Source organism: Pipra filicauda, unplaced genomic scaffold (assembly GCF_003945595.2).
Source record: "Pipra filicauda isolate LSUMZ 115617 unplaced genomic scaffold, ASM394559v2 scaffold205_size1947385_pilon, whole genome shotgun sequence".
Taxonomy (NCBI): Eukaryota; Metazoa; Chordata; class Aves; order Passeriformes; family Pipridae; genus Pipra; species Pipra filicauda.
Window position 1 is genome coordinate 1632536 of NW_024104316.1, and position 23072 is coordinate 1655607.

Consider the following 23072-nt stretch of genomic DNA (forward strand, 5'->3'; position numbering starts at 1 on the left):
CCGCAGAAGGTCTGATGAAGGGGGAGTCCAGCAACGGGGGAAGAAGCTGTCCCCCAGGTTAACACAGAGATCTGGGATGCTTCAAGGCTATGGAAGATGGAAGATGAAAGACATCCAAAAACTTGGAACACCTGGTTTTTCATCCATTCCCCTCAGCCAGATGCTGACTCCTGCCCTGTCCTGAATCCAGGGGCTAAGCCAGTCCCATCCACAAGGAAGAGCTCAACTACACCTCCTTCTCTTTTCACCCCACACTTCCCAGCTATGAACAGGGATTTTTGTTCCTCTCCATAGTAACAGCGTGGAACGTGATACAATTTCTGCCAATATTTGACAACTTGCAGCTGTCCAGCCACAGAGGGCTGGTGGCAGCAGCAGTCACCGTGTTTCTGCTTAATGCTTTCCAGGAATTCACAAGCCACCCAGCCATCTCCAGCACATTTGTGTTGGCTCTGGGGCTGGAAAGGGACTTTGCATGTAATGCCAAGCTTTGTCTTTCCTATCTCCATGAAACCCCTCTCTGAGTGCTTGGGAGCTCTTGAGTTGACACCTCTCCGGAGGAAGATTTCACTTCCCTCGTGGCTGTCCCTGTCTGGGTGAACACAGAAGTTGTCAAAGTTCACTGTCTTTCCAGGTATTGTTCCAGACCATAACCCCAATGATCCCACGTGACATGGAAATCCCCAGGGGCGAGGATAAGGGTAGACCTTTTCCTTGAATTTGTTACATGTTATTCGGAAAAGGGCTAATGAGGGGAGGGCTGGAGGGGATAAATTGCAGCTCCTCCTTGCCTGAGCTCACAGCTGAGCTCCTCTGAAGAGGCAGAGCAGTACCCGGAGAGGAAGAGCCTTCCCACAGCCACCATGTTCCCTGCAAGGACAGTCCTGCTGCTCGTGATGCTCCTCACCCTCTCCCCACACTCCAGTGCAGGTGAGGCACCTCATGGGCCACCACTTCTGGTCGGGACTCAGGGTCATCCCACTGGGGTGGTCGGGCAAGAAACCCACCAGGTGGAGCAGGGATGGGGCTGCTGGCGGGAGGAGCAACCCCCTGGCCGGGGCAGGGCTGCACATCCCGGGGGGGGCAGGGAAGGAAGGAAACTGTTCCTGGAGCTGGGTGGTTTTGGCAGAGCTGCTGCAGGGCTTTTGGTGCTGGATGATAACCTGGAGCATCCTCCTCTCCTGCCCAGGGAATGAAGGAGGAGGGCAGCTGGGGGTCCTTGTGGCAGCATTTGCAGAGTTTGGGGGATGCTGTGTGCGTCAGCCTTGTCACGGGGGAAGGTCCTAAAGACAAACTGCCTTCCACAGCCAGTGTTCACAGTCTCTCTTTGTCTTCTCCAGCCCCTTATTCTCCATCTGAGTGCTGCTTCCATTATGTAAAGGGTGCTCTCCGGCTGGCAAACCTGAAGGATTGCTATTCAACTTCCAGGGAGTGTTTTTTCCCAGCAATTGTGTAAGTCCTGGTAATTTCCCCACTGCTGTGCTGTTTCCTGAGCCAGCACAGGTTCAGTTCATCTGCAGACAGGACAGGGCCAGGTCTGCGTAGCCTCCAGGGTTTTCCAGCATGAAGAGGGGAGGGCATGACTGTCTGGGCACTTTTACAGGGCAGAGTTTAGGACGTGAGTCCACTGCAGCTCCTGAAGGCTCTGCACAGGCTCTAGAGGTGCTGGGCTGCAGCATGAGCTGATTGTAGGACACCAAGTACCAGGGGCAGCGTGCAGGGCCAAAGGGAATAGAGAAGGATCAGGGAGGGAGGATGGCATGGGCATGAGTGGGATTATAGCTGTCATTTCTCACAAAGCTTCACCTTTAACCTCGGCAGGTTTAAGACCAAGAACGGGACCAAGGTCTGTGCAAACCCAGAGGAGCCCTGGGTGCAGAGAGCAGTTGGGAAGCTCCAGAAGAGGAAAGAACTTCGTGCCCCATGATGTAGAGTGGGTGCCCTGGTTAAGGCTACCCAACATCCTGGTGGGAAGGAAGGTCTATAACCATCCTCCCAGAAGGGAATGCAGAGGTCCTGGCTGCTGGTGGGGGACACTGACTCCCCAGAGCCCTGAGCTGTGTCCACCAGCCGGGCACCAGCCCCTGGAATGCTGCTGGTCCTGCCAGCACCTGCCTGCTGATCACAGCCACCAAATAAAGTTTAGTTCATGTGAGATTGGAGAGTGGTGTCCTTTCTTCTCCCAGCCCCACAGCGCTGCTGCTGCTGCCAGCAGGTCGAGGCGTGGAGCTGGCCAAGGGGCTGGGGTGGGATGGGGGCTCTTCCCACTGAGTCTCACTGGGGCAGGCAGGGAGGGGCATGGATGGCATTGTATGGATGCAGGGCATTTGGGTACTTGCTTCAAGGGAACCCAAAGGGGGCTGGAGACTCACCTGAGGGCTTTTAGGTGCAAAAATGGGCCCTTAGAGGTTTCAGCTCGTCCCTTGTGCTGCCCTGTGCAGGAGCACAGCCTGGCTGCCACATCTGCCCCAGGACTGTGGTGTCTCTGAGCTGTGCTGCAGAGGAAGGGTTTCTCTGCAGACCTCCCTGGTTAGGGAGGACAGGCGAGGGATGCTGAAGCAGACAAGGGATTCACCAACATACAGCCCTGGAAATCCCATCCCTGCCAGGATCCCTGGTTGCTCAGCAGTGATCCCTGCCAGGGTTTTGGGATGGGGAGGAGAACTGCAAGGGCAAGAGTGAGGAAAGTCATGGGTTGGGATAAAGACAATATAATATATAAAGCAAAAGCTGCACACAAAAGCAAAGCAAAATAAGGGATTCATTCACTCCTTCCCACCCTCAGGGAGGTGTTCAGCCATAGCCAGTGGAGCAGGGCTCCACCACGTGTGACAGAGACCTGGGGAGACAAAAGCTGTGATTCTGAATGCCTCCACGTCCTCTTTCTTTTCCTGTGACTGTTCAGTAAGGGGGGGGGGGGAAGAAAACCAACCCCCCCCAAAAAAACCCACCAAAAAACCCACCGAGTCATAAAAAAGTCATCACTTACCACCAGCCGGATGATGCTCAGCCAGTCCCTGAGCAGCTGCCACCCTGAAAGCCCTGCTGTCAGCACTCCCAGATCTCGGGGAAGGGAATTTTGGCTGCAGCATCTCCAGGGATGCTTTCACAGCAGAGGCAAAACCCACCCAGAGCTGAGGGATGCCCCTGGCACACTGCAGGTCTGGGAACCGGAGGTCTCGTGGGCACCAAGAGGCAGGTGGAGATCTGTGGGTCCACCAGGAGAAGCTTCAGCCTGAGGAAGCCTCTTAAACTGTTGCCTTTATCCTTCCTGAGCTTTCAGACTGTGGAGTCGCCCTGTTTGCTTGGACTTGGTGCCCTCTCCTGACAGCTGTGGCATGGATGCAGCACAGACCTCAGCACCACCCAACATTTATCACACACACATGTAAGCTATTAAACTATTAACTTTCATGATTACCCACTCAAACCCCAAGAGATTATACGAGTCAGAGAATATTTCCCCATCTCTACATTGCTTTGGGGTTTTTTCATCCGTGCCTAACCCATTTGAATTCCTGAAGTGGGGTTTTTCCTCAGTCAAAAAATTTGTATTCAATTTTAATTATTAGTGAGGTTGCAGGTGGTTTGGACAACCATAAACTCCTGTGCACAGCCTGTCTCCCTCTGTTCTCTCCACACAGAGGGCTGCTTGCCTTTATATTTGCCTAACAAGGAGCACCTGGAGAGTAGGCTGGAGAACACCTGGAGAAGAGGCTGTGCCACCAGTGGGAATGGCCTGGGAGGTTGCTGGGAGCACCCCAGGCACTGCAGGTTTGAAGAGCATGGAGAAGACTAAAGCCAAACCCGAAGGTTCACTGCTGGGACAGGGACACAGAGGGAACCCCAGTCCTCCAGAGCTTTGTGGAGCCTCTCCAGGCCCAACATGCACTAATTTGCTTTATGAAGGGCAGATAGTGGAGGCATCTATTAATGCTTCCTGTAGGGCTGGGGACAGGAATAATTAGCTAAGGGAAAGGAGGTGCCTCAGACAAGCCTGAAAAGGGAGCTCAGGGCTTGGCACGTAAGGTTTTCTGTGCCAGGAGATGGCTGAAAAAGCCATTAGCTCAGTTCTCCCTTAATTACAGCCCTTTGCTTGTAACCCATGCCCAGGAGGTGGTGTGACTGGCAGCTGCTGGGCTCAAGGGTCTGTACATCAGAGATGTGGCAGGAGCTGCAAAAAGGAGGGCAGGAGAACCTGGGGGGATGCAGAGTCCAGAGAAGAGGACCCAGGAGCTCCTGTGTGTCAGGTGTTTTTTGTCTGTAGAGCCCTTTCCTGGGGAAAGCAGCATCAGAACCCAGTGGTGCTGTGCCCAGCTCTCTGCATGGCCACCCTGGCTCGTGCCAGGCCACCAGACCCCACGTTGTGCGGGCTATTTCTTCTAAATCAGAATTTTCAGCACATTTGATTTGTTTCCTTCTCCTTTCTTCTTACAGAGAAGTCAGGGAACATGCTCTTACAGTGAACATGAGATAATCTTCAAGGAAGTCCATTTCTACCTCCATTCTCCTCTGAGAAGCCCTGGCTTGTCTCAGCCAGGTCCCCTCCTGTGCTCCCACTCACCACCATCCTATGGGGTTCCCAGTGGGTCCTCACCCCCTCCTCACACACAGACCATCCTGCCCTCCCTGGGAGCAGATCCCTGCATGGAAGCTGGGCTGGTGGTGCTGCTGTGTCTGTGCCACCTGCCCCTCCTGCCCTTGGGGTCCTCTCTGTGCTCTGGGATGACTCTCCTGAGGCTGTAGTAGGGTTTGCCCCATCTCCCTGCAGAAATGACCTGTCTGTACTGATGGCCACAGGCCTCCATCCTTCTGACCCTCTCATTTTGATCCCAGTGCTCATATGGGAGGCAGAGGCAACACTTGGGCTCAGACTTGTGATCAGACCCAGACTCTCCTCAGACACCCCACTGCCACTGCTCTATTTTTTTCCCCTTCTATAAAGTCTCCTGAACCCACCAAAAGCATCTCTGCCACCCCCTGCTCTGAGGTCCCTGCTAGTTTGTTCCAGGATGGCTTTTTCTGCCTGACATCCTATCCCAGAGTGCTTCACTGACTAACCCAACACCCTCTGTATGGCCAGGGTGGCTGGGGAGGCCGGTTTGGAGGGGACTCATTAGTCACTTAATTGGCCAAACCAATTAAACCCACCTGTGACTCGTTCCTGCTCAGACTGTGGGTCCTCTCTCCTGTCAGAAATAAACAGATGAGCATTGGACCTGATGTTCTCTGCCTTCATGGGAATATGCTTTAATCTGCTTTCCTGAGTAAATTTCGGTTCCCCAGAGCCTCCTGGAAGCCCCTCACGGCGTCACGGCTTCCGCAGAAAGCAGAAGTAGCCGCCTCCCTCCTCCTCGACCTTTTCCACCCCCCCACTGGATGTGTCCCAAAAATAAACGACAGAAACCCCCTCGTCCCTGGGAAGGGGCTTCTTAGAACACGTCTGAAGTTTTTGGAAGAGCGGCCCGAGGGGGCGGGATGAGGAGGATAAATTACGGAGCAGCGGGAGCCAAAGCCACGGACACCGGGCAGGGCAGCACAAAGGACAGAGGAAGAGCCCTCAGGCAGCCACCATGGCCACTGCAAGGACAGTCCTGCTGCTCACCCTGCTCCTCACCTTCTCCCTGCACTGTGCCACAGGTAAGGCACCTCGTGGGCCGTTGCTGCAGGTCCGGGCTCGGAGTCCCCACTGGGGATGTCCCACTGGGGAGGTCGGGCAGGAAAGCCCAGCAGGGAGTGGGAATGGTGCTGCTGGAGGGAGCAGCAACCCCCTGGTCAGGGCAGGGCAATGCAGGGCAGCACATCAGGGATGCAGGGGTGGATGGAGAAGGTGCTGGGTGGTTTCAGCAAAGCCGGCCCTGGGGAGATGCTGCAGGAGCCTGGGGGAGACTCTGGCAGCCGTTCCCCAGGTCTCAGCTGGATGAGCAAGTGGTTGGAGGGGAGGGGAGCATGTTCAGCTGTTTGGAGCCTCCTAAAACACCCTGCAAGCTGTGCCCTCGCCTTGGAAACCCCCAAAACCTCATCCCCAGAGCGAGCAGCCCGACCTTTCCGGGCACTCTGGTGGCTGCAGCAACACGGGCTGTGGGGTGCCGGGTCCTGTGCTGTTCCCCTCCCCACCATTGTCCACATCCCAGTCCTGTGCTTGCTGCCACGAAGGGAAGCAAATCCCTGCTGTGGGATCCTGCAGGAGCTGCTGAGAAGCTCCACAGTTCCACATCCTGCGGTGTCACTGTCTGGCGATGCAATTGGTTGCAAAATGCTGCCAAGGCCGTTTAAAACATCCTTCCCTTCCCTTCCCAGCCCACTTCAGACCCATCGAATGCTGCTTTGAGTATGCAGAGAGACCCGTCCGACACGTGCAGAGCTACTATGAGACCCCCATTGACTGCCCTATGCCTGCAGTTGTGTGAGTATCCCAGGGATTGCCTCCCACCCCTGCACGGTGGGGAGCTGGAGCAGCTCCTCCTTCCCATCTCACCCTGCAGATGGCTCAGTCCCAGCCAGGGGCATGTGCCTGGAGGGGGCTGTGGCAGGAAAGTAGGGTGGGCAAAGCTTAAGCTTTCTGCTTAAGCCAGTGGTCTGGGAAGACTCAGACACACACCATCAGCCCAAGGAGGCCATGGACTGCTGGAGATGATTCCAAGCCTCCATCCAGGATGGGGCTGCACAAGGGAAGGGGAGAATGAGAAGGGAATGGCTCACAGTTCACATTTTCACTCTTTTTCCTCACCTTCTCCTTGCAGGATTGTGGCTGCCAGAGGTACCAAGATCTGTGCTGACCCCAAGAAGCGCTGGGTGGAGAAAGCCATGGAAAAGCTTAGAAAGAAAAAATGAACTCCATCCACCATCCCACTTGCCCATCCAGTCCTCCTGTCTCTGCTGGGTGCTGACAGTGCTCACAGCCCTTCTCCAAAGGCTGCTGTGGCAGTGGGCACCACCACTGCAGGTGGAGCCAGCCCGTACCCTGGCAGGGTCAGGTGTCACCACACCATGGACCAGCCGGCCACCAAGCTCCTCCTGCTGCCCCTGCCCTGCCAGGCTGTGCCAGTGGAGCAAATATTTATAATAAAAACTCATTGTTATAAGTTGCTGTCTGAATTTTTCCTGATTCTTCCAGCCCAAGGAGCAGATCCTACAAGCCCAGGGGATGGTGTGACCCAAAAAAACCTCTGCCACAAGCACACGTTTCTCCGGGCTGGGAGCAAACCGTGCCTGGTCACAGTGTGCTTCATTGGGAATGTGATAGCAGAGCCAGGTCTTGACCCATAGGTCAAGGACACGGAGGGGAGGTTACCCTTGCCCCTAGGTAAGGCTGTACATCCTCAGACCATGCTCACAGCCCCACAGGCTTTGCAGGTGCTCCAGAATTAAGGGGTCAGCAGTGGAGGGTTCCGGGAAAAGATACTGATCTACCAAACCCTTAATACCTTGTCAGCTTCCAAATGTGCTGGTGGCCACTGCAAAATATCTGAGGGAGATAAGAAACAATATCCAGTGTGCTGGGAGAGTGAGGACACAACCCCCTTGAGATGGGCAGGGAGGTGTCCTGGCTGCCTGTCCCCCTGCAGGGCTGGGGAGGGGTGGGAGCAGCATGGCACCCCAGACACTCACACCAGGCTGCTGGTCCATCACCTCACGGGAGAGGTGCAAATCCACATGGGAAAACCACAGAAAGGTGAAGGCAAGGAATGTGGCAAGTGCCACAGACTGATCCTCAGCCCAAAGCTTCCTCAGTGTTTCTTGCTCCGTCCCAGAACACGGCAGGGCTGTATTTTCTAGGATACCGAATGGCACGGGAAAAACATCCCCAGTGACATTTCTGCCCGCAGGTCATAAGCACCATGGGATGAAGCTGAAGCAGAATCTGATGCTGGGGGCCAAACATCCCATGGATTGTGCATCCCCTGTCAGAAGGGACACGAGCTGCCGGCCCCGTGCTCGCCTTCCCCGGCGAGCACAGACTGACAAAGCACAAGGCTCCACACCGGCTCTTGCACATGGATGTGTATTTTAATAAAAATAATTCTGTCAATATACAGCAGAATGTCGATTTTTTTACCATATTTCCAGTATATTTTCATAGGCTTTTTCTCAGTTAAAATCCCCCCCCCAATCCCCTTTTCGAAGTTTTCATGCGAAGCGTCAGATAACTTAATTCACAAATACTAAGCTTAGACTGAACCAATGTGCACAGTTTGTGTAATGTCCATTTAGCCAATGTTGTACCAAAGAGGAGGAGCTCCCTTCCGAAGGCGATGAGAAGCCTGGAGTGGCACAGGGAGATCTGCCCCTGCTCCTCCGGGGCTGGTGGGAAACCTGCAGAGACCTTGCACCCCGTGCTCCAGCCGAGCATTTCATACCTGAGTTTTGAGCAACCAGCAGGAGAGGAGTTCACTGCGTGGTGGGCAGGTCCTGGGGCTTGCCCTGCTGCGTGCCAGAGCTTCAGGTGCTGGCAGCCTCCTCCTGCCTCCCCCAGCTGCAGAGCCGTGAAGAGCGTGCACAGGCGGGACCGAGAGACAATCCCAAGCCAAGCCCTGTGCAGAGTCCTTGGTCTGGAATTCACCATAATTGTATTTTTCAAATTTTCTTTAAAATCCGGAGTATCCCCAGAGCTGCTGCTGTTTCTCCTTTCTCCAAGTTTAAGCCAAGTGTGGAAGCCCAGCCTGCAAAAATCCCTCTGTGCTCCCTTCTGGAGGAAGGGTGCAGCTGAAGTCCTCCCAAGCAAAAGAGGTCTGAGCAAGTGCCTTGACCCAAATGGAGTGACCAGGGTCTGCCTGGCCAGAGGATATGGAGCAAGGAGCAGAGGTTTGCATGGCCTCCAGGAATCCTTCCGTGGTGATGTAAAATCCCTCATGGGAGTCGAGGGCTTCCTGCAAGCAGGAGAGAGTTAAGCCTCCCTCCTGGAAAGAAAACAGCCAGCAGGACATGTGCTCCTCAAGTCTGGATGATGCCCTGGCTTGTTGGGCACTGCTACAGCTCAAGCTGCAGGCTCTGATCTCTGTGGGACGTGGGGAGAGGGACAGACATGCCCTGACCAGCCATCCATCACCTGCCACCTCTTGTTGCAGGAAGGATGGTGGAGAGCAGCCAGTGCTGCCCACGAAAGAGGCCTCCAGGTTCTCAACTGCTCCCCTTTCCTCTCGAATCTGCTGTAGCTCCTCCCAGCTCCCTGGCAACACTTCCTCCAGCTCTGCCCTACGCAGCCAATGCAACAAGACTCACAGCCACCTCTGTCTCTTGAGTAAGAACTGCTGGACTGCAGTTCCCTCCATCACTCATTCCTCATTCCTGGCATGTCCTTCCCAAGTCTTTCTGCAGAAACACCTTGGGACAGACGTGTACAGCTGGAGACCCAACACTAGCTCTCTACAACAGACCTACTGCCTCCCCAACCCACCACTCAGGCTGCTCTCACACTGGCAGGGTGGGAAGTTGCTCCTTCTGCAAAGGGGACTCCTGGGTGGACCAGGGCCTTTTCAAGGTGTTCCTTCTCTCAGGCTGTGACCAGCTCCACGGGGCCTCACTGCACCCAGGACTGAAGCATGATGGACCCCTCTCTCCATCTGCTGCCCATAGGGCAGTTCAAGTCTGCACTCTGCTTCTTCATGGGAAGAGCTTCCCAGTCCTGTCTGGTGCCCCACACAGCTTCACAGCATTTACAGGCTGCTCTACAGCCTGACTGCCAAGGTTCACCTCCTCAATCAACCCCACTAGGGCAGAAGAAACTCTGAAACTTGCATCTAAACAACAGCTGCTATGTATTAACACAGACAGGTACCAAAGCACAGAAGCAATCCAACCTGGTTTGCTTTGCTGAAGGAGGAGATGGTTCATCATCCCTGATGCCCAAGGTGGAAAATTATATACTCAATCCCCAGAACTAGTTCCAGCAGCTCTGGTTGCTCCAGTTGTTCAAGGGAGACTCAAGAACAAAGCTATTTAAAGAATGGTAAAGATGCCTGAATAAAACGTGACAAACAAGGACACAGCTTGTGAGGACAGGCTGAGATGTCACTGTGAAAAACCAGAAGGAAAAAGGAAGCATATGGAAAGGTCCTAGGTAACCATGAGGAATGATACTCCTGGACGGGCCCATCTTCCACACCAGTCACAGCTCCATCTCCCAGTGTCCAAACCCAGTTGGCAGCAGCACAGTGAGGACAACCAGGATGCTGGAAATAGCAACAAGCTGTAGCACTATAACCAACACATCTTTTATATGTCCCAGGGCAACGAGTTCCAGCTCTGGTACTCACAGGGGGCTGGAGGGGAGGGAGAGCAGCCACCAGACAACCTCCCCTCAACAGCTGGATGCTGCATATTGTCCAGTGCTTCACTTGGGAGTCCCTCTCCATTCTGCTCCCTGCACACAAGGGCTCAGTTCCTAACCAGATTCCAGAAGAACAGCAGAATTGCTGCAGCCAGACCAGCTGCAGGCTGATGGGATCCTGTATGGTGACAAAAAGGGACTGTTGTGCCCAGATCTGCCCCTTTAGGCCAGCGTGGCACAGCAAGCCTGGGAAGGGCAGTTGGTGTTGCCATGCCTGTGCTTGACACAGACACGAGCTACAGAGCTGGCCCTGGTTTGGAGCAGCTCCCACAGCACCCAGCAGGCAGATACCACTATTGGTGGTCATGCAGCTGGGAGAATACTGGGACTGTGGAAGGCAGACAAGCAAGAAGGGAGAACTGGTAGCAGCAAGAAGTTTTCCCAAAACAAGCTGGCTCTGAGAGCACATTGAAGGATGCAGGGGAAACAGACCTCCCTACTCATGGGAGGGCTCATCTGAGACCTCATTCAACCTTCTAAGTCTTGAATTAGCTTTTGTTAAATACCTGCTAGGGTAGGCTCATGGAACATCCAGAAGAATCATCTGGAACGAGATGGTTCCAAGGGGAACACAAACCAAGAGAAACAAGATTTGGCTCCCCTGGTACAGGAGAGATGTCTACAAACTCAAATGCAATCCAGCAGAGGCCACTAAGATGGTCACAGGCTAGACTACTATGTGTATGAGGTGGATACACCTCCCAGAAACCTTTATCCCAGACACTCCAGTGCACCTCACTCCAAAGTTCTTCCAATGCATTCTTGACGCTCTCTCTCGCTGCTCTGGGGGAAGAGCATGAACCCTTCTCCACAGGGAGAAAAGCCTGGTGATGCAATTCAGCTCCATGAAGACGTCTCCACAGAACCCCTGAAGGACACTTTAACCAAGGCTCCAGGTCTGGAGTTCCCAAAATGTTGTTCTCAAAAGGCCACTTAACAGTCAGGGCATTGGGCTCAAACCCAAAGCCCAGGATGTGCAGGGCTGCTGTTCACCACCCTGGAAAACATTTCCTGTGAAATGTTATCCTTCTGAGAGGCCCTCACTGCAGTGCAGAGTTTGAGGAAGGCGGGTGGAGTGGCTGGTGCCCAGAGCACAGAGGTGGAGTGTGTTTGCCACTCTACAGATCACTCTGGGTGGTGCCTCTGGACTGATCAGGGGAGAGCTGAGACCCTCTGAATGCGCAGCCACAGCAGAGCTGGAAGAGGTTTCTCCTGGGAGCAGTGACCAGGTTGCTCGAGGTACTTGGAATAACAAATCCCAGCTTTTATAGAAGTACTTTTGAACTGCATGTAGCCTCTGTTCAGGGGGACAGCCATCTTCAAAGCCAAAGACCCCAATTCACTTTAGTTCCGCTTTTTAAAATTACTGCAAGAATCCAAACCAAGTTGGTTCAGCCAACATGAACCATCAAAGAGCAGCCAGGGAGATTCAAAGGCAACAGGCTTTGAAATACAACCTGGGAAAAGCAAGCCAGAAATCCCACCTAGGAATCAGGGGTAGGTGAAGGCCTACACCCCACCACACACTGCAAACAATGCTGATCTTCTTCGTACTGAGTCATGGCCACGTTAGTCAGAATCTGAGCAAAATAAGCAGAAACCAGTAGTGAAACCACCAGATCACTTGAAATAAATGAAAAAAAATCCAAGTAACATTCATCAGGCATTTCCTGGCACCAGAATAACCAGATATCTAGGAACATCTCTTGTTTTGGGGCTTTTTTTTTTTAACAGTGAAAGGGAAACCAAAATAAAAAAAAGATGCTCTAGGACAGTCAGCACAGCTTTGCTGGGAAACCAAGTGGGGCATTACTATGACACAAGATGAAAAATCTTGGCTTAAAGAAACCACAAAGAGAAGGAACCCAAAAACCTCAGAAAGAGATAGTGTTGCTACAAAGATGAGAAGTCTGATTGCAGCCAGACTGCTGCAAGCTAAACAGGGACCAACAGCAGAGGATGTTGCCAAACGTGAAAGGCAAAGCCAGGTACTGAGTTTTTCCAACCTCAGTACCCACAATCAGCTCAGCAGTGTGCCCTAAGCCTGGGTCTAAGGAATAAAGAGCCTGCAGGAGAGACTCACCAGGCCAAGTTCACAAGCTGCCTCAGGCTCTGGGGCCCAGTGGGCTGGGACAGGCAGCCCTGGCACGTTTGGGATCAGAGGCTTCAGAAAGGAAACCCGTCCATCGAGTTATCTCTGCACTTGCAGCAAGGCAAGGACTGCAGGCTGGGGCAATATCCATCTGCAGGCCAATGAGGAGAGCTGAAAATCAACAGATGAGCTTTCAGGCACATCAGGTGTCTCCCAGAATTGACAAGAAGCCCCAGATTCCCAAGTTAAATTCCTTCTGCTTAGTGCAGCCCTCTGCCTCTGTCTCCCTAGAAAAAGCCTGTGGTAGGCAGAGCTCCCTCTGCTTTTTTCAGCTACACAAGTTAATCTGATAGAAATATCTCCTCCATCTCCAAACCTCCAGCTGACTGTTTTCTTAGGCCACCATGGCTCTAGCACTGCCTCTACACACTGTACACCTTCATCAGAAGGTAGGGATACCATTCCCAACCACCTCCAACACCATCTGCACATTCCCTGCCACAGTCATCTTCTGCAGTGCAGGAGACACCCAACCCCTGCCCTGCCTGGATTTCAGACCTCACGTGCCAGCTGCAAACCCAGCCTAGCTCAGAGGTCACACACCACTTTCCCTTCTCAGTGGCACACAGGCTCTCTTGCTGCTTCAATTCCTGGCACAGGCTAACCTCCATTTTAAGGGCAAACCTCATCCCAACCTGTTCATCTTTCACTGAACCTTCAAAAAAAAAAATAAAATTGGTGAACAGCAGTAAAAGTCATGTTCATTTTGAGCTTCCCTGGGTCCTCCCCAGAGCTGCTGACCTAAAATTCACTTGGTGCAGAACTGCAACTCCTGCCATGCAGCCAGGCTGAACCTGCCATCTCTAAATGGTACAGCAGAGGATGCAAAGCACATGGTGGTGCTGCCCACAGCCTCACCAGGTGACAGTACACACTCAGAAACAGAAACAAGTGCTTTAAATGCTTGGTATCACTTGAGTCCCTGGGCCTGACACCACAGCACAGACACGTCAGTCCATCTTACTTGGAGGTTACTCACCCACAGATCTTTGCTGGTCTCCTTTGGGCTGAAACTTCAGTAATTATCTTAGTAATCCTTAAAGAAACATTGCTGCTCTCTCCTGAATGGCCCAGGCCTGGCAAAGCTGGTACTGACCCCAACCCACAAGCTGATGTCACATGTCCCACCTGAGAGGGTGAGCACAGCTCAGCCCAGGCTTCTCAAGACACTTCCAAAATTCAGAAATGCTCATTTAGATCAATGTTATGGGGACGTGGGGGCAGGAAATACTGTTATTACTGAGTCTTAGTGCCAGAGCCCTCCTACATGGAGATAAAGGAGGATTTGTTAATTTAACAAAAAACTGTTGGCCCAATGGGGCAGCACCCATGGATGTTTCTGGCAGGCTCACACAACCTGCTTCTACACATGCAGTGGCAGATGATTTCATATTCACCAGTCCTGTCCCTCCAGCTGCCAGGAGAGCTGGATTTAACTATTTCTCAGGGTTGTGAGACACTTCTACAGCACAACCACTAACACAAGGCAACGTCAAGTCTTCTACTCTTCCCACTCACAAAGCCAAGTTCAAGAGCCTTGGGCTCTTAAGAGAGGCACCACGAAGGACCAGGCTCCTCCAACTCCCACCATTAGTGCGTGACAGGACCTACCTCACCAGGTCTCCTGCAGGGTTGTACGATGTGTATGTCTGGGACCAAGTCTGTGGGCAATAAATACATCAATGACTTTGTGGAGGTGGAAGAGACCTTTTTAATAAACATGATTCAAATAAAATAAAATAAAAAAAAATCCCTCTGAACTGCCACTGTGAGAAGAGTTCAGATAACTAGCACAGAAGATGATGCTGTATGTGCACGATGGAGGGAGGAGGGAAGAAAAGAACAAGCTGTCACCAACTTGATCAGCTTCCTCAGTAAATCAGCATAAACCAGCTCAGCAAAACTCTCCAGATAAAATATCGGTGGAACCATGAGAAACAACTCAAATCAAAACAAAGAGAAATCCCTACATCAGAAGGCGCTACATTAGAATAACCAGCGAAATACTGAGTGCTGCTGGAGCCGCAGCAATGGCAGGGAGACAGGTGAGATCTGCCGGTCGTTCCTGGGGTCAGGAATAGCCACACAGTGAGGGGACTCACTCAGTCCTTTCACAGGCAGTGTTTGTGTGTGCTAGAGGGGGTGTCGGTGGCAGGGAGGTCAGGCTATCGAACGAGGTGGTGGCGCAGAGTGGCAGCAACGGAGGGTGAAGGGCAGCACTCAACGATGTCAACTCCATCTTGCTCTGTGTTAGTGCAAATAGTCGTCTACTCTGGCAAAGGAGCAGGAGCCCAAGCCCACACGAGCCATGAGCCGCAAACACTCCGAGGCCTGGCCCAGGGCAAGCATCAGCGGGGGCTGCTTTGGCAGGTTCTGAGATTCTGTGGGGGCAAAGAAAGAAATCCATTTAGAAGAGGTGTCCTGGCTGTGCGCCGGCTCACCCGCACTCGGGTCCCTCTCAGTCCCCACCGGGCATCCAGCCCAGCATCCCTGGCAGGAGGTGCTGGCTCTGGAGGGAAGTTACTCCTTGAGTTCCGCCGGCTCTGCGCTGCTGCTCCTCCACATACTCCCCACCCATGACACGTCCCAGGCTCAGCAGGGCCTTTGAGAGAGCACTGCTGTGGGGGCCAGAGCAACAAAAAGGCAGTGAAGCTCCTGCTGATGCTGTCTGCCAGAAAACCCTCAAAGCATGAGAGATCGAAGCATGGAAGAATAAGGAAAGGCAGGAGAAACTGGCACCAAGTGAGAGCAAGCTCTCCACCTCTCACACTTGTGCAAGGCTACACAGCAGCCCAAGCCCTGGACAAACTCGTCTCTGCATCTTTACAAGTGCATGTTCACTGTGCAAGCACGAGGGAACCCTCAGCTGAGCTGGACAAGGTGTCTTGTGACCCGTGTGATGAAGCATGTCCAGACACCATCGTTCATGTCTCCCTGGTGACAGCTCTCGGCAACTTGTCCACGCTCCTCAAGCACTGACAAACAACTGCTGACTCCCAGGGGAAGGGACTCTCCTTCCCAAAACATGTAACTTCTGTTCCTCTACTCGGTCAGAACAGCTGTTCCTTCCCCCAGAAGGCAATCTCTAAATCTCCTTCTGGCACACTGAGTGTGAGATGCACAGACCCCCTAGGAAATCCTCCCGGGCACAGTGAGCCAGACCAGGCATAGGAGCCCAGCATGGGTTTCCAAGACAGAGAACCTGTCCAGTGGACAGTGTCTGGCTGCTGTGGATGGACTGGGGAGTGTCCTGCAAAGTTACCTGGGCAGTGACACAGCATGGGCATGATCTGGTGACAGGTTCAAGGGCCCTGCCTAGAACAAATCAATCCCTTTGTCGCAGACTGGTGGCAGGCCATAACCTCATTATTTCTCCACCGTGGGTTTTTCTGGAGCTGAAGGTGCCAGGAGGATCAGTAAAGGGACAGCAAGACACTGAGGGCAGCAAAGACTTCCATCATGGCAGGCCATTGCATTTACTACACCAGGTTCAAGATGGGGGCAAATGACAACAAGCTGTTGGGCCATGGAACGTGCTTGTCTAAGGAAAATGGAAGAACAGGCATAAATGTTCAGCTCTGAGGACACAGAGGAGGGCAACAGACTGCTCATACCTGGATCCAACCATCCTGCTGACACAAAGAGCAAAGTTTATCAGAAGAAGAGAAGCTGCCTTGACAGCTGAAGAAAACCAAGCTATAACCAGATCTCTGCACAGAGCAGGGCCCTCTCAGTGCAGTTAAGATCGTAAGGGAAAGAGCAACAGGGCCTGCCCTGCAGGGAGTCAGGCTCTCTGGGATCTGGCAGCCATAGCAGAGGGTGGGAACACACAGAGGCAGTGCTTGAAGGGAAGGTAAACCCTGTCTGCATTTAACTCTGCATGTTCAGCATGAACTCAAAGGTAACTGGAATTATGGCTCCCTTCTGCTTTAGAGCCAACACTATGGAAAACAGCTTCACTCATGAGGTGCTGCAAGAGAGCAACTGCATTCCCTCTCAGAAAGTGGGATGATGCCAGGACTCAATTCTGCCAACCCACACAGCATGGAAAAGCACCCTGGTAATGCCTGCAAAATGATTCAGGTAGGTTCAGAACATGAAGGAAGAGGGGCAGGAAATGCATCAAAGAGATCTTGGTTTCTTCTATAAGCAGGGGAGGAAAATCCTAAAGAGCATCCTTGGAAGCAGCACTGAGGAAGATGCAAGGAAGGGAGCCAAAAGAAGAGTTTCTCAAGGGGATCCATTCTCTGCAGGCTTCCCTCCCACCCCCCTTCCTGCATCACTGCCCTGACAGTCCCCAGCAACAGAAAGAGAGGCCAAAGCTGAAAACAAGAACTCCTGAACTTTCCCTAACACTTGCAGGCTTGCCCACCACAGGACAGCCTTTGAGAGCAGGTGTGTCCAGGGGGAACAGCTCCCACAGGAACCAGATCTTACCCAATATAGCACTATTGAGAGCAGCACACACAGGTTCCCTCTGGATCGGGTCCAGCTGTTGGCCAACAGGGCAGTTCCAAGGGTCTGAGTAAGCTAACAAGCTAAAGGCGTCCTGTGTGAGAGAACAGAGAGGCACAGTGAGGTCCTGCAAGGCTGCAAACACACAGGAGAACCACCAAGTCCGTCAGCTGGGGCACCTCCTGCCATCACCACGGTGACAGGTGCCTACCTCCTGAAAAGAAATGGCCCTTTTCTTCTTGGCAGCAAAGGACCACACTGGGCCATCAAGATAGTGGGTTAAAGAGGGTGCCCCCTCCACCTGGCAGGGGAGCCAGCACAGGAAGGCAGGTAGAGTGTCACCTGGAGAGAAGAAGAGCATGCAGTTGCTCCAGGAAGGCAGGCAGGAGCTGTAGTTCTCTCCTGTGCTGAGAATTGGGTGTAGATGCTCTACGTTCATGGTTTGACCTCTGATCCCCACGCAGGCCCCCTCTTCCTCAGCAGGTGCAGAAGTGGGGGCTACCCAGGGCCTGCAAGGGAACCCACACCCCCAGTCCTGGCCCAGAGAACTGCTGCAATGCAGCACAAGGCCCAGGCTTACCTGAAGCATCTTTTTGTGCACGGTGTTCTTCCCATATTCTCTGCAAAGCTGCTCGCTCAGGATCTGCAGCTCCCGCCCAAACTGGATCATTCTCTCGGTGGCAGCGTGGTTCCCTCCACAGAGCTGCCTCTGGGGACAGCTGTCTTCTGGAGGAAGGGCAGTGGAGAAGGAACAGTCATCTCTCCTTCCTCACCAATGCCCACTCTGTGTCATGACACCCACAAACTCCTTCCCCTTCTGGAGCAGGTGGCTGCTCCCCGCTCTAAGTTTACCCCAGTGGAAGCTTTCTGTGATTCCTGCACTACAACAGCCAGCAGTGGGCTTTTCACAGTGCCTGATAAATACAGGAAAGATTTGAGCTCAGTTTAATGCCACAGGACTACCTAGAAATCAAGTCTCCTGATAAAATCCCGTGAGCTTGCAACTCCAGCTGTGTTACCCTTTCATGTGTGTAATACAACATACACAACACAGAAATCCCTCAGTTTAACAAATCCTGGACTCAGAAAACTTTCAGGCAGACAGGCCAACACCACCAGCTTCCCAGTATTAGTGGCCACAAGACCCATTTCAACTGGAGGAATCCCCAGTTTCAGAGGTAGTGTGGCGGATCCATCCTCTCCCTCCTGGCTAAAGCACCCACAAACAGGACAGTCACAGCTGACCAGCCGTGCTGAGGCACAGCCCAGCTCAACTTCCCAGCTGGCACTTCTGCCAGGACTGCTCTGAGCTGGATTTCATGACCAACACTGAACAAGCCTTTGACTCCTACTGCTTTCCCTGCTCCACAACATCGCCAGCACTGCTGTGAGACTGTGAAAAGCCAGACCTAGTTTTAGTTCCAGGACAGATTCATTTTCCCCATGAAACAGTTACCTTGAGAACTTCATTCACTGGGTGGGGAAAGAAGCCCAAAGTACACGTTCTACTCCCCACTATCCAATCACAGTTTTAACTCTTGATACCAGCTCTTTTTATTTCCCTTTACCCCTCCTGCCTCTGAGGCCCTACCCATGCTGGACTCATCCGTCTGCAGGATCTCTTCATGTTTGTAGGTGCCATTCATTATCCTGGTGGATGAATTTTCCAGGACTCCGTTGGGATAATGCTCAGCCTCCATTTCCATCTCGCTGTCACTGAGGTGAAAAGAGGGAAGAAAGGTTAGATGTCTGAATTAGAAAGGGAAGAAATTAAGAGCTCATGTGCCAAATGGTGCCCAGCAATGGCCAGCAGAGAAGGAAAGGTGCCAGCTGGACTACAGGGAGCCAGATGGTCTAAGTCAGCGTAGCAGAAATTGTTGCAGGCTTCTGAATGCAATTTATGAAACAGGTTTCTGTTCTGGAAGTGCCTGTCATAATTCCAGGTGCAGAGTGCTTTGCATTTTCCCTTCAGGAAGTGTTCATCCCTGGGACAGCAAACAGCAGCCAGACAATAGATAACACACTAACAGACTGCACAGGAGGGGAATCTTGGCTAAGCCCTCAGTCCTTGCAGAGAGTGCAATACAGAACACTTAAATGTTCAAGACAGCAGGCTGGCTGAGACTGCTGAATAACTACTGATTAGAGTGTCTAGACAAACCCATGGCACCAGTGTAATGGGACAGCTTGGTGTCTGGAACAGGAGCATCATAATATTCCTTATGAGATAAGCCTCCAAGCCTGAGCCACAGAAGGGAAACTGGAACAGGTTTGTGGCTGCTGGGAATTGTAGTGACCTTGTAGATACCAAATATTCTCAGAAGGGCAGGACAGATGACCTAGCTCCTCAGAAAGCACACCCTTTCCCACCATCCCACTCTCACTCAGGTGTCTCCAGAGGGAAAAAAAAATACCTGGTTTCTTGATTACTCGTACTACTGTGCTGCTGAGATTTGGTAGAATCTGTAGAATTGGACTCAGAGTAGTTCACAGATGAGGGGGAAGAGGAGGAGGAAGATGAAGATGATGAACTCAGTGCTGGGTATTTACTGTGACTCTGTTTGCTTTTTGTGGACATGACTCCATTGCTACAGGTTGGACTATCTGCTCCTGAAAGCCAAGAAGAAAGAAAAATAAGACCAGACTGACAATATTACTCTGTTGTGAAGTCAACAATTTGGCACAAGAGGCTTTGCTTTCCTGACCTCCTCCCATCACTGCATCAGTGAGACACCGAGTCACTGGTGGTTGCACTAAAGTCCTGCCTTCAAAACCTTCTTTATTCTGGAAAAAACCTGCTCTGCAGACAACGGTGGGAAATAACTAATGCAAACCCAATTCTGCAACAGTGTAGAGACACACATGCTAACAGCATACCCCCTCAGCTGGGTATCAGAAAGGAAAGGAGCACTTAATGGAATCATGTCCACCTCAGACACCTGCTCTTCTCACTGGGAGACAGGGAGGACACACTTACCGGTACTGTGAATGTGGGAGTTGCTTGATCCGTGTCTAGGACTGAGGCTGGGGGACCCGGGGTAGCTGTCCTGGGATCGGGGGCTGCGGGCACTGAAACAACGCACCTCGCTGTCCGTGCCGTTCACCATCTCCACGAACTGCCGACACCTGGTTTCATAGGAGGGGAGAAGGGGAAAAGGGTGCGTGACAGCCAGGATGCTCTGCACTGAGCCCCCCTCAGCTCCCCAGTGGAGAAGTCCTAGAAACTGCAAAGGAGTTAAATCTCCTTTGCTTTCAAAAGGACATTTCAGACTCCTGATGCCCTTGTGAGTGGTCTGATAAAGCTACAGGAAGAAGGAATCCAGAAACTGCAACTTTGATGCTAATAAATGTTGAGACATTCCCAAAAAGCAAGTTTAATTCCACTGTGCTAAGAAGAAACTGATCCTCTACAGCTTTCAGCTCCACCTCCTCTGCAGGTACTCCAAAATTCAACTGTGGGAGATTTTTTTTCAAGGGGAAGATACTAAATCTGTCAAACATCACAGGTCCTTCACTGCTCCATCAACCTAAAACCACTGGTGGCCAATGGAAAATAGAGAAGAAAGAGTAAAAAATTCAGTGACAGTGAGGACAGCTCCTCATTTAGCTTTACTGGGAACTGTCCTCATGTCTCAGAAGGTTGGGAGAGCTGCTCTGTACAGCTGGAGAACTGGAACATTTTTTCCTTTAGTCTCTACCCCACACAGCCTTTTCCATTCATCTGCCTTTCCAGGAACCTTCACAGTTGCTCCAGCAATGCAGGTTCTCCACAAGACAACTGAACACCACCTGTGAAGGAGTTTCTGGCAGTCAGCAGAGCTAAAAGTCACCCAATCTGCCTGACCTCATGAGGCAAAGCCACACTGGCTCTGAGCAGCAACAAAAGGGCTACAAGCACTATACAAAGGACTCCCAAAGGGAATCTCAGTTGGAATTCAGAGCAATGTGTGCAGCTGGCCTGGATGTCTGGGCAGCCTCTTCTCTCCTGCATCTACACATTTCAGGAGTAGAGAGTATAAAGCTATTCATACTTACTTTAACATGAAGAGCAGGTTGGGGTTATGTTCTAGGAGGCCAGGATAGAGCTGCTGGGTGGCTTCTATAGCCTCTCCCACTCTGCCTGCTAATACTAGCTTCTGTATTCCTGAAAGCAAAGGGAGACCTGGTGACACACAGGACCAGCCCACAGGAACAGCCAGAAGGGCTGTCTCATATATGGCACCCAGCTCCCCACAACCACCTTGCACAAGGGCTTGGGAGAACTGGGGACCACATTTTGTTTATTATGGATTAGGGTGAGGAAAACCATGTGAAAATGAGGGAGGATTTCTTAGCAGCAAAAAAATACCCAGAGCAGAAGGTTTTGAAGGATGTAGTAGGTGAGCTGGGATGGGGTGCTCTGAGACTTTAGTCCTTTAGTCACAGAGCTCTGCAGCAATGGGAAAGAAAGCAGGACATGCCAGCTGGATGGAAACAAGGAGGCTGCTGGGAAAATGACAATTTCAGAGGGAAGCCCCTAAGTCACCCCATATTACATCCTCTGACTGGTTCATGCTTGGAAGTGTATGTCTGGCTGGGAATCAGATAAGAGTATTCTTAGAGGGTCTGTGGGTTTAAACCACAGCACAGTATCCCCAGTATCCCCACCTCTAAGCAGAAGTAATTATATCAGCAAAACTGGGTTCCTGCAAGTCTCATCTCAATGTACTGAGAGAATTAACCAGAGAATTAACCTGAGTTTGGCCTGCAATGAGCCAAACTGGCTCCTAAAACCAGCTGTTGACTAAGCTAGAAACAGCTCAACAAGTTGTACATTTTTAGGAGCTGTAAAGAGACAGGGCAGAAGACACCTATCATGCTGCGTGTTCATGTCCCATGTATGTTCCTTTAGTGGGTCAGAAGACACAAGTGCCAGACTCATCTTGAGATCCCATCCCTGAACGCTCAGAGAAGCTGCTGATCTAAAGATTTGCATTTTATTTTTTTTCTAAATATAGAAAAAAAATAAAAGAAAAAAACTATATGTACTTAAAACTAAAACTGCATTGTTTTTCCAGCACTCCTTATAAGCAACAGAGGGAAGTTTTTGAACGGCCTGTGAGGTGCTTTGCAAGCAGAGGCTCAGATAGTAAGGCTGTGGCTTTTGCTAACCATGAGCAGTTGGAAGCCCAGCCTGGTAAATCCTCATTAACAATCCCCAGTAACAAACTGCAATGACTTGTCTTGGCTCCCACTTCTCACTGTCTATTAGCTTGTTATGGTAGCTGAAAGCTGGAACCAAAGCCGTGGCTCTCACACCAACACAAGAGCTCTCACTTCACTCTGTTCCTTCCTCGCACGTCCGTTTTTAAGTCTCGCTGCTTTTGACAGCTCCCTGCTCTGCCTCGTTTGGCAGCTCTCAGGGATGCCATTCCCTTTCTCATTTTCCCTTCTTTTTTGTTTTCCCATCTGTGTTTTCCTCACACCTTTTATTTAAGCCCCAGCTTGGGAGCTCTGTGTTCCCCTCCCTCCGCCTGCCTCCTCCCCTGCCCTCAGACAAACGCGAGGCTCCGCCGTTAAACCCACACCAGCGGGAACACTGGCTGGGGTCAGGGTTGCATAATGCATGACCTGGAAAGCACAAAAGCCCATCAGCACTAACAGGCAGCAACTACAAGTTATTTAAAAAGCAGAGTCCCCAGATGAACCTGAATGCTGGCTAAGCACATGCAATGTATGCAGAGCGAGCCACAAAGGGGCACAACCCTCCCGACCCGTAACAGTCACAGGAGGAGCAGTTCACAAAGGGAAGGGCAATGCACAGGGTGGGATGCAGCCTGTATTCAACAGCCAGGAGAATGCAGAAAGCACACCAATGTTCTGCCACTCTGCAGTCTGAGCCTGTGAATAGAAAAGCTTAAAATAAAGGTACAGCAGGGGAAAGCTGCGGGCCTGATTCTGCAGGAGCCAAAAGCCTTACAAGCTGAGAGATGAGCCATGGGGAAGGAAACAGCAGCAACCAAAACAGACACAATATGAATTCTTCACCTAGTGTGAGCTAAACACCTTGGCTGTGAATACAAAAAACCCTCAGTATACAAAAATGTCACCTGAAATGAAAATGTGCAGAGGGACTGGGAGAGTCCTTAACTCTGG

At 51.9% G+C, this 23072-nt stretch overlaps 3 protein-coding genes across 4 annotated transcripts in view; 2 read left to right on the forward strand and 1 right to left on the reverse strand.

Moving 5' to 3' along the window:
- The first annotated feature begins 831 nt into the window (after positions 1-831).
- Positions 832-2140, forward strand: LOC113985448 (C-C motif chemokine 14-like). Its single transcript, XM_027716229.2, has 3 exons — positions 832-930; positions 1341-1452; positions 1822-2140. The coding sequence occupies exons 1-3, from the start codon at positions 864-866 to the stop codon at positions 1925-1927; spliced, it is 285 nt and encodes a 94-aa protein (XP_027572030.1). The 5' UTR covers positions 832-863; the 3' UTR covers positions 1928-2140.
- Positions 2141-5392: 3252 nt separating this feature from the next.
- On the forward strand, positions 5393-7085 carry LOC113985449 (C-C motif chemokine 3-like). The gene is made up of 3 exons (XM_027716231.2): positions 5393-5640; positions 6301-6406; positions 6744-7085. Exons 1-3 carry the CDS (start codon positions 5574-5576, stop codon positions 6832-6834), a joined length of 264 nt encoding a protein of 87 aa, XP_027572032.1. The 5' UTR covers positions 5393-5573; the 3' UTR covers positions 6835-7085.
- Positions 7086-7989: 904 nt separating this feature from the next.
- RANBP10 (RAN binding protein 10) overlaps positions 7990-23072 on the reverse strand; it is a 65195-nt gene continuing 50112 nt past the window's right edge. For both annotated transcript variants that reach the window (XM_027716196.2, XM_027716197.2), the window contains exons 8-14: positions 20973-21081; positions 19915-20063; positions 19352-19547; positions 18529-18653; positions 17518-17663; positions 16920-17031; positions 7990-14863 (exon numbers count right to left, since the gene is read on the reverse strand). In XM_027716196.2, the coding sequence (XP_027571997.1) occupies positions 14733-14863; positions 16920-17031; positions 17518-17663; positions 18529-18653; positions 19352-19547; positions 19915-20063; positions 20973-21081 (968 nt within the window). In that variant the 3' untranslated portion in view covers positions 7990-14732. The remainder of the gene's footprint in view (positions 14864-16919; positions 17032-17517; positions 17664-18528; positions 18654-19351; positions 19548-19914; positions 20064-20972; positions 21082-23072) is intronic.